This window comes from Mastomys coucha, unplaced genomic scaffold, assembly GCF_008632895.1.
Source record: "Mastomys coucha isolate ucsf_1 unplaced genomic scaffold, UCSF_Mcou_1 pScaffold23, whole genome shotgun sequence".
Classification (NCBI taxonomy): domain Eukaryota; kingdom Metazoa; phylum Chordata; class Mammalia; order Rodentia; family Muridae; genus Mastomys; species Mastomys coucha.
The window spans coordinates 115,721,570-115,731,487 of record NW_022196906.1 but is presented as its reverse complement, the minus strand read 5'-3'; the positions used below and the strand labels follow the sequence as shown (position 1 = coordinate 115,731,487).

The window sequence follows — 9,918 nt, the reverse complement described above, 5'->3', positions numbered from 1 at the left end:
GCTGGGGGCATGGTAAGTGGGTGTCTGCAGCTCACGCTGAAGGCTGGAGGGCTGGGGGCATGGCAAGTGGGTGTCTGCAGCTCACCCTGAAGGCTGGAGGGCTGGGGGCATGGTAAGTGGGTGTCTGCAGCTCACGCTGGGGGCTGGAGGGCTGGGGGCATGGTAAGTGGGTGTCTGCAGCTCACGCTGGGGGCTGGAGAGCTGGGGGCATGGTAAGTGGGTGTCTGCAGCTCTAGATGGAGGCTGAACAAGGCGGTGACCAAATCCCTGGCAGAAGAAGCAACTGAGGGCGGAAGGGAACCCACACGTCCTGGCTCACAGTTTGAGGGGCTCAGCCTGTTGTGACAGGGCAGTCAGTGTGGCAAGAGTGTGCGAGGTGCCTGGCTCATGAGAGTCCCAGTCAAGGAATGATAGAAGGTGAAGGATGGTTCTCAGTTGTATTTTCCTTTTGGCCAACCCATGGACTGGGGCTGCCCATACTCAGGGTAGGCTGTCTATACTCAGTGGAACCTCTCTGGAAGAGTTCCCAAGAGGACAGTCAGAGGTGTGTTGTCTAGTGAGGTTAAATGTCCGTGATTCACCATCATAGCTCACATTAATAACACACACACATTGTCTGTCTGTCTGTTGGTCATATGTTGTCTGTACATGTGTATATGTGTGTGAAGGCTAGGCATTGATATAATCTGTCTTCCTCACTTGCCCTTCCCTTCGTTTTTTTGTGAGACAGGGTTTCTCATGGAACCTGAAGTCTGCTGGTTCATTCGGATTGCTGACTGGCCAATGAGCTCCAGGGTCCACCTCCTTTTGTGTCCACTCTCCATTTCTGGGATTTGCCACATGTTTGCCTTTTCACTTGGTTCTGAACTCAGGTTCTCATGGTTGCACTGTAAGCAACTCTTTACTGAGTTGGTCTGTCTCAGAGATCAGCGTTTTTACCTTTTAGATCTATGTATTAATTTTACTTAACGTGTGAATGTTTTGCTTGTATGTATGTGTGTGTCCCATATGTGTGCCTCCCACCATGGAGATCAAAAGAAGTGATTGAATTCCCCTGAAACTAGAATTATGAATGGTTATGAATCACCATGTGGGTTCTGGGAACTAAACTTAGGTCCTCTGAAAGAGCAACCAGTGGTCTTAACTGCTGATCTATGTATTTTCAGCCCTCTGAGGTTAGACCTTTTTATTATTGCTTTAAAAAAAATTTTGAGTATACAGTATGATATTGAATTTAAACTGTAGCTTATAGCCCTGTGTCTAGTACTTATGTGACACTATCCTGGAGCAGTGTGAACAAATGTCTACATACCTAAACAGATCAAATTAACAATTCTGTCATAGTCCAGCTAGGTAAACCAATGACTTTCTTAGTGTTATTTCAGGCACAGGGACAGCTCAAAGACACTGTAACATCAATAAGCCTACCCTAATCTCAATGTGGACTCATTAAAACTGTAAACCTGGAGTGATGTGTGCCTTGTAGGCAGAGGGATTGATTGGAATCTCCTCCCCTAAGAAGCTGTACATGGCTTCTGTAACCTTGGAAAAGGAGAAGCCTTTGAGTGTCTTGTAAGTTTCAGGGACTTTCTGAGACTTGTGAATTGTTCACTTCCTTGATCTTAAGAAGCCTCCCTCTGAGAATGGAAATGTTTTAATTCAGAGGATGGTCATTTAAAACTGCCATATTATATATTGTACCATTTTAAATTTTAATTTTTATATCTATCATTGTTGCTGTCACAAATATTCAGCATTTTAGAACTTGCATGTTCTTTCAAGTGTCTGCCTGGGACATCTCCTGCAGGGAACATTTTAGGACTATTTGGTATATTAAAAAGCTGAAGAGAAAAACTGGGCTTGGTGGTGCATGCCTACCACCCCAACTTTCAGGAGGTGGACGCAATAGGACCATGAACTTAGTTCAGCCTCAGCAACATGGTAGGTTTGAGGTCAGCCTGGGATATATGAGAACCTACTTAAAATAAAACAGAACATAAAGAAATGAATAAACACACACTGGAGAGACACGGTGAACCACCATGGGGTATTGTCTCTCCCCATCAGGAGGCTTGCATCTCCTCTGCTCAACAGCCTAGGAAACCACAAACTCTGGCCCGTCTTGGGAAATGGCAACGTGTAAGACGTACAAGACTGCTGTTTTGTACTTGGTGTTTTTAGCTGCATGAAAAAGTGATCATCCTTTTTACGTGTCCTTGTTACTTTTCTGTGAGGTGCTTATTCATTCTTTTGTTACTGCTTGCAGTCAACTCCCTATCAGGAAGTCACTTAAGGAGGAAAGGTTTATTTTGGGAACTTGGTCCATCATAGTGGGAGGATAAGGCCCACATGTCTGCTGATCAGGAAACTGAGCGGGGAAATTGGAGGTATTCTGCTAACTGGCTCCTTCCCTCCTTGCTTTTCTCAGTTTCGTACACCAGCCTTTGGGGTGGTCTCACCTGTGTCCAAGGCAGGATTTACCACAGCCAGTTAAACCTCTCTGGAAAGCCATTCACAGGCACTCTACGTGTGTCTTAAGATGATTATAAACCCCATCAGACGGACCATCAATATTGTCCACTATCTTATGTTTTCTTTTATTCCTATCAACTATTTTAAGATTAAGAAATATTTTTAAATGTGTGTGTGTGTGTGTGTGTGTGTGTGTGTGTGTGTGTGTGTGTGTGTGTGCAGTTCCTGCAGAGGCTAGAAGAGAGCATTGTGTTCCTGGAACTAAAGTTCCAGGCAGTTGTGAGCTGCCTTGTGGTTGCTGGGAACTGATCTCTGGTCCAGTATAGGCTTTTTACTAGTGAGACATCTCTTCAGCCCCTTCTTACATAAGTGATGCATTCTTTATAGACTAGGGCTGTGGAATCTTGGTCAACCACATCTGTGTGAGTTGTTGTCTTGGGTTTATCATTTGTATTTTGACTTTGTTTATGGTGCCTTCATCCTAAAGGAGACCTAACAGTTTCTTAGAATAAAATGCATCTATCTTTTCTCTTGAGGCTTCTGGGCCTATGTGAAGCCCCCTTCTTAGAAATGTCTTTAAGAATGGAGGAGATGGCTCAGTTGGTAACGTTTTTGCCTTGAAAGCATGAGGACTTTGATCCCTAGAACCCATGACTAAAAATCAATGAAGTATAGTGGCATGCGTTTATAATCCCAGGGCTGGGGAGGTAGAGATGGGTGGAGTCCTGGGCCTCACAGGGCCAGCAGCTTCAGACCAGTAGGAGATCTGATCTCAAAAAGCAAGGTGAACCATGCCTGAGAAACAACACCTGGTTGTATCCTTTGGCTTCCATATGCATGTGCACGCACACACACATTCGTGCACACCATACACATGCACATCTGCACACTCACGCACACACAAGTGCCCATGAATTAAAGGTATTTTATCCTAAAGGCTTTAGAGAACTCCATCCATGTCTTCTCATATTGGAACTCTGCAGACACCAAGTAAGCCTAGATACTTTTACTAAACTAAAAAATAGAATTTTCATGATTTTATCTTTCTATGCTTAAAGTTTGGATTCCTTTGGAATCGATTTGGATGTGAAAAGTGAGACAGGCAAGTAAGGGCCTTTAGTTTTTGCTGTGTCTACTCGTTGTTGTCAACGTCAGGAATCCATTAAAAGCAGCCTCATTGCTAACACAACAGACTGCTGCACGCAGTGGCAGGAATCTTGTTAATGGTAACTGTCTCCTGAAAGTCTGAGGCTCCTCTCATCCATGGTCTGGGCTTTCTGATGAACTGGTCAGCTTGGCCAAGTCTCTAGGATAGACACTAGTGAGCTAAGTCGTCCTTGTTGTGTGGCACTACGAAGCAGTATACTGGACCATGCTGGCTGAGGGGGCCTTACTGTCCAGCATCCTGGTAAGACAGGTTCTTCGTAAGCTGACAGGCATCCATGTATTCTCTACAGCTCAGACTGAGTCACCCTGCTGTGCTGGGTGGACAAGAGAAAAGAGAAGGTCCATACAGTGGAAGGGGAACCCCTTCCACACCATCTGCCCTGAAACTTTATGCTTTCTCTCCCAGCCACTTATTCCCAGGAATGACTCTGAGACTAATTATTTATTAATAGATATCTTAATCATAAGCTTTGCCTTGGTTTATGACTTGCTCTTGCTATTCCTTTTATCCTAACCCGAGTTTAGTGATGGGACTGGTTTCCTCTCCTTGTCTTCTTATGTCTGTGTCCTCAGAGTTCCTGGCTTAAATCTCTCTTTATTCTAGCCTGACTACAGCAACCTGCTAGATTATGTCCCATCTCTTCAGTGTTCCGGGTAAATCTCTCGCACTTCTATTTCCTAGAATCCTCTCTATTCCGGCCGGATGTCCCACCTCCTATTTTTTTCCTCAGCTCATTGGCCACAATCTGTTTTATTGACAGATGATGCTTGTAAGAGATTCTCTCTACACTGCCCCGAGCTATGAAGAGCCTTGGGGTTTCTGAGAATGTGGGGGTGTGTATTTTCTGGATCTTTGTAGCTATAAGGGACCAGGGGACCTCTGTCTACTATGTTTCCCCATCTTGCTAATTTGAGGACCAAGACTGCAGATGGGGATACCAACTGGGGTACAGGCATTGGCCCTAGAGACTGGAGCTGGAGAAATATTGTTAGGGACATCCAGAAAAGATGTTAGAGGTTCGGTTCAGACACCCCAGGAGGGGAGAAGAGGGAGAAGGGATTTTAGATGCTATAGAATGAAGGGGGTACACAGATGGGTAGAAGAAGCCGAGGCCATGGACACTCCCTGGGGCCCTGTGCTAGTCGAAGAACTCTGAAGCTGCCTTAGAAGGCTGGCTAATACATCACGGAGCAAGGGTGCCCTGGTTGGGTGGGGTTCCTGTGTGAGGCAGGGACAGTGTGGGCGTATCATGGAGGAAGCACCTGCATCCACACCAGGGTGAATGCTAAGAACCTCAAAAGCCTGAGTTCCACATAGGAGAGACTCAATGTCCCAGGACCAGCGAGGCAGGTCCAGTTAGGCAGCAGGGCCCTGGGGACCCCAAGCTCTGACAACAAGGACCTGCTGATGATCACTCTGGCCTTTCCTCTGCAGGCCCCTCTGGTCCAAGAACTGCCAGCTGTCTGACATTCTGGATCGGTGGCTGGATGGCTGTGAACTGTAGGCACCGGAGTGGCCCTGCCTCACTTGCCAGCTGTGTCTTGGGACCGAAGATGCTTTTCTGTTTGCTGCTTCCAGTTATCTCACCACTCGACAGCTCCAGATGGAAAAGGACGCCAGTCCTCACTTCATCCAGGGGTGCAAGGTGCAGAATAAACCAGCTAATTACTCAGCCCGGGCCTGAAGTCTCTGCCTACATTATGATATCACGAGCAATATGGCCAGATCATTATTTACCTCTTTCAGGACTTACCATTTCTGGTTCTCAAGGGAAGGCTGTGAGAGAAGGGGTGTTGGTCTAAAGCAGGAAAATGGGGAGGAGACACAGTGGAAGCTGAGAGGAGCCACCAAAGCGGGTGAGAGGCTGGGCAAATGGCTTCTTCAGAGCGAGCGTGGCTGGACTTGGAATTACCTAGGACACACACGTGTGTGAGTGCCCTTTGAGGGTTAGGGTTACTGTTTGAGCTCTTGATTGTGTCCCCTTTAAGACAGTACAGGGGCCACTGTGCCTCCTCTGGGGCCCACCTTTCTCACATTTAAAGATGACACAAATAATACACCTTTAGGTGAGGAAAGCTAGGAATACTGATAAAGGTTATTAAAAATACTCTCCTACACCCACAGTAAACAGGTTATCATTGCTGCATTTCATATTGCCCTGTAGCCCATGCTGACAGCCTGGGGACCTTTAACCTTTTTGCATGTCTCATTCCTGACTTTGAGGGTCCTTGTGTACATGCCAACATCCTTTTTCCCACTTACAAGCACAGGCCACTATTAAATATACAGTATTATATCTTGCTTTTTCTGTTAATAATTTGTGGCCTGATATTTTTGGGTCTATATTAGGACCCTTCCTACGTCCCAGTAGATGGCCAGGCTTTAATGTGCATGATCCTGTATTGTTTAACCTACAGATACATTAAGCAGGCTGAGCAGACAGTGGCCACCTTAAAGGCAAGCCATAGAAAGCAGGCAGACCCTGGCTCCTGTTTGCTGTAAGTTAGAACTTCTGGAGCAGGCTTCCAGTCAAGTTCGATGCTGATGGATCGGTTTGCTCTTGTGCTTCTGCATGGTTTGCCTTGTCTCTGGAAAAAAAAGGATTTTTGTATTTCCCAAACACAGAGCATGAATCCCTGTTGACTGATGTCAGTAGCTGTGGTCCTGGGCTCAGAAGAAGCTTTTCGGACATTGGGGGAAACTTTATTACTGATATTTGGACTTGGCATTGTTTCCATGGTGGACTCAAGAGCCACAGCGTCTGATCGCAGCCCAGTGCTGGTGTAGACCTTAGGGATGCCTGGGGTTATCAGAACACTATCATCTCAAGAGGAACCCAGCTGCCACCTCCTTCCACTCTGTTACTTCCAAGGATGTTCATCGCCCCCTAATGGGCTCTGTGTCAACAAGGATGTGAGGCCCAAGGACAAAGCAAATGTTAGGGTATTGATGGGACCAGCGTTTCCCAACTCCTGGCTTGGTGCCCTCCAGCTGGCTGCTCACAGTGAACACTGATACCTCATCCAAGACCCCTGCTCCTGCTTCTATTGCCAATGCTGGATGAGGAAATGTCACTCTCATAGAGCTGTGTCATTATGTCACTCTCATAGAGCTGTGCCATTATGTCACTCTCATAGAGCTATGTCATTACTACCGCTAGTACCGGCAATTACCATAGAAATCACGATTTCACACAAGGCACATAACTCTTCCCTCACATCTCCAAACTTCTCAAAACCTTAGACGATAAATTTGAATTATGACAGTCTTACAGGTGGCAAGACAGCTCTGGAGAGGTGGCATAACTTGACTTTCATCAGGTAAATAAGAGGTATGAATTGGGCATTTCCTTAGAACCCATGCCCCCCATACACCTCTATTGTTGAAAATAATTTCAGTCTGGGGCTTCCTGCCTTTGATTATTTAGTTCCCAGATAAAAGGCACACAAAACCCTTATATTTATAATAAGCCTATATTAAGCAGTTATCTACACTCTATGCTATTAAAAATCTATTTTCTATCAATAACCCCAGATTATTACTATGTTTCATCTGGGCTGCTCTTAGCTCCAATTGGCCAGCCCTCATGGCCATGCTTTCTTGACTCCTAACCCATGACTTCTTTCTCTCTCTCCACCTTTTTCCTCTCCTCATGGTCTCCTCTGATCCCAAGCCCAGAACACCAAGCTCCACCTATCTCAATTCTGCCCAACTATAAGTATCTTTATTCACCAGTCAGAAATAATTTGGGAGCAAGGTCACTTGAGTCTACCTGTAGACTCTCTCATCTCTGAGGAAACCAGGCCTTGGGAGCGGAGCCTGCACTTGGCATTACAGTGCATAGCAACAGACTGAACCTCAACACACCACTTCCCCAAACCTGGCAATTATATTGGTGTTAATTATCTCCCTCTGTCTGTCTGTCTGTCTGTCTCTGTCTCTCTCTGTCTCTGTCTCTCTCTCTCTCTCTCGAGTACTCATATGAATGCACATGTGTGCACGTGATTGTTCCTGAGGGTACATGTGTGTTCCTGTGCCTATGAGTTCACATGTGTGAATCTGGAGGTTAGGGACAACCTTGGATATCTAGGTGCTGTCTTTGAGGCACTGTTGTCTTTATCTTTGAGGGTTTCCCACTGGCTCAGAACCTGGCAAGTAGGCTAGACTGGATGGCCACTGAGCCTCAATTCCCAGGCAGAGCAGCTGGTATCAAAACACCATTTTGAAGAAAGATGTGATTTTTACATTTAAGTTTCAAAAGTACTGTGAACAGAGCAGACTGTTGTTTCTATGAGACACCCCATTTATGTGTCTACATCTCAGAATAAGGGCTCACACAACTCGGAAGTATTTACAGCTAGTTTGTGCTGGTTTGTAGGAAGCTTTTTCTCCGACCTTGTCAGGTGCCAGCAAGGGTCTGCTGTGCTCACAGCCTGTGGCTCTCTCTGGGCTGCCTCTTCTCAGCCTGTGCAGCTTTCCAAGAGGCAGTGAAGGCTCGTCTCACTCAGCCCTGAAAAACCAGGTGAGTCCTGAGTTCCCTGCACAGAAGCGAGGCTCTCTGACTGAAGGCAACATTTTTCTCTTTGTTTCTCTTCATCGAATGTAGAGCAGTCTGCACTGAGATGTACAAATGTTTCTTTGTATGAGATGCATCCTGGGTACTTTATGAAACTTATGTCAATAAATCCCTCACCAGGCCCTTGTGAAGCAAGTATTTGGAGTCCAGAATTTCCCAACCTGGGGAAGGATATTTAATCTCTCTAAATATTGCTTCTACCTCCTGCAAGATAAGAATAATAACAACATCCCATTGGGTATGAAGATTGACGGAGCACCACGCTGTGACCTCCAGACAAACTCCTGTGACATCCACCTTGTCACCTTGACTGGAGTTAGAACCACCCAGAAGATGCAGCTCTGGGCATGCCTGTGAGGGTGTTTGTAGGGAGGCTAACTGAGAAGGGAGAGCTGCCCTGAACCAAGGTTGCTCTCTCCCATGAGCTGGAGTCTTGAGCTAAATGACTAGGAAGGAAGCAGAAGCAGCTGAGTCCAGAGTTCCTTCCTCCATGTTTCCTGGTTCCTCAGGAAGAGAGGTGAGGGTCAGCACGAGTTACACGACAGGCTGTACCCTCAAACCGTGAGGCAGGATGAGACAGGATGAGACAGGGACCTCCCTGCAGGCAAACTAGACAGGACATGACTGGTGGGAGGGGTGGTTATATGTGCCTGTGGTAGCAGTGGTCTCCAAGATCATTCAGCAAGGGCACTGACCTGATGAGCCATGACTCCTGGCGTCTCATCTCCAGAACAGAAGAGAATGCATTCCTGACTATCTGTGGGTGCTTTTTACAGCAGCAACAGAAGGCAGCACAGGCCCATGCTTGTTCTCAGTGTCTTAAAACTGCCACTTAGTAGGCACCTCTAGAGGTCACACTCAAAATGCAGCCTTGGTGACACAATCCTGCCGCAGTTCCAAGACCTCCCCAGTGTCCTTGTGCTGACAACTCAGCCCCCAAACACGGAGACGAGTCATGGGGACTTATGTTCTGCTGTGCACAGTGCAGTGTTAAGAGTAGATTTTGCTGAAAGCAGGTTTGGGACCAAGGCAAGCCCTCCTTCACCTCCATGCTTGTACACTGACCCCTCCTTCCTCCTGAGCAAGAAGGACCTAGGCAAGCTTGGAATTCCCTGCCTAATAAATTCTTCTTCAGTGAAACACCACAGCTCAGATGTTCTGTCAGAGCAGAGTAAGCAGGCTGAGCTGTCTTCAAAAGTGGGGAGGCTGTTAGTACATGCTAGGCTCTGAATGCAAAATGTCTCCATGCTTGGTCCTCAGCTGCTGTGCTGTTCTGGGACTTGGTGGAATCTTTAGGGGAGGGCTTAGTTGGGGGACGTATGTTTTGGGGGGCGTGTCTTGGGAAGTTACAAATGGCCCTTTCCTCTGTCTACCCATCATGAGGTGGATAGCCTCGGGAACATGTTCTATTGTCATGATGTTCAGCCTCATTGTAAGTCTGTAATCAATGGAGCCATGGACTACGGCCTGACATTGAGGAAAGAATGAGCCAGAATAATTTCTCTCCTTCAACTACTTGTGTCCGGTGTTTGTCACAGTGACAGCACATGATGCTATGTCATAGCTGGGGAGCCCTGGGTTCAGAGTTCTAACAACTGAGTCCACACAGCTAGTGAGGCACGGGAAGAATTGAAGCTCAAGTCTCTGCAGGTCCTTTCCCTCCCCTGTGTCCCCTCCCCTCCCCTATGTCCCCTCCCCTCCC

At 46.8% G+C, this 9,918-nt stretch overlaps 1 protein-coding gene across 2 annotated transcripts in view; it reads left to right on the top strand.

Annotated features, from left to right (window-relative positions):
- Lyzl4 (lysozyme like 4) overlaps positions 1-5,312 on the top strand; it is a 9,545-nt gene extending 4,233 nt beyond the window's left edge. For both annotated transcript variants that reach the window (XM_031344544.1, XM_031344543.1), the window contains exon 5: positions 5,075-5,312. In XM_031344544.1, the coding sequence (XP_031200404.1) occupies positions 5,075-5,144 (70 nt within the window). In that variant the 3' untranslated portion in view covers positions 5,145-5,312. The remainder of the gene's footprint in view (positions 1-5,074) is intronic.
- The last annotated feature ends 4,606 nt before the right edge of the window (positions 5,313-9,918 follow it).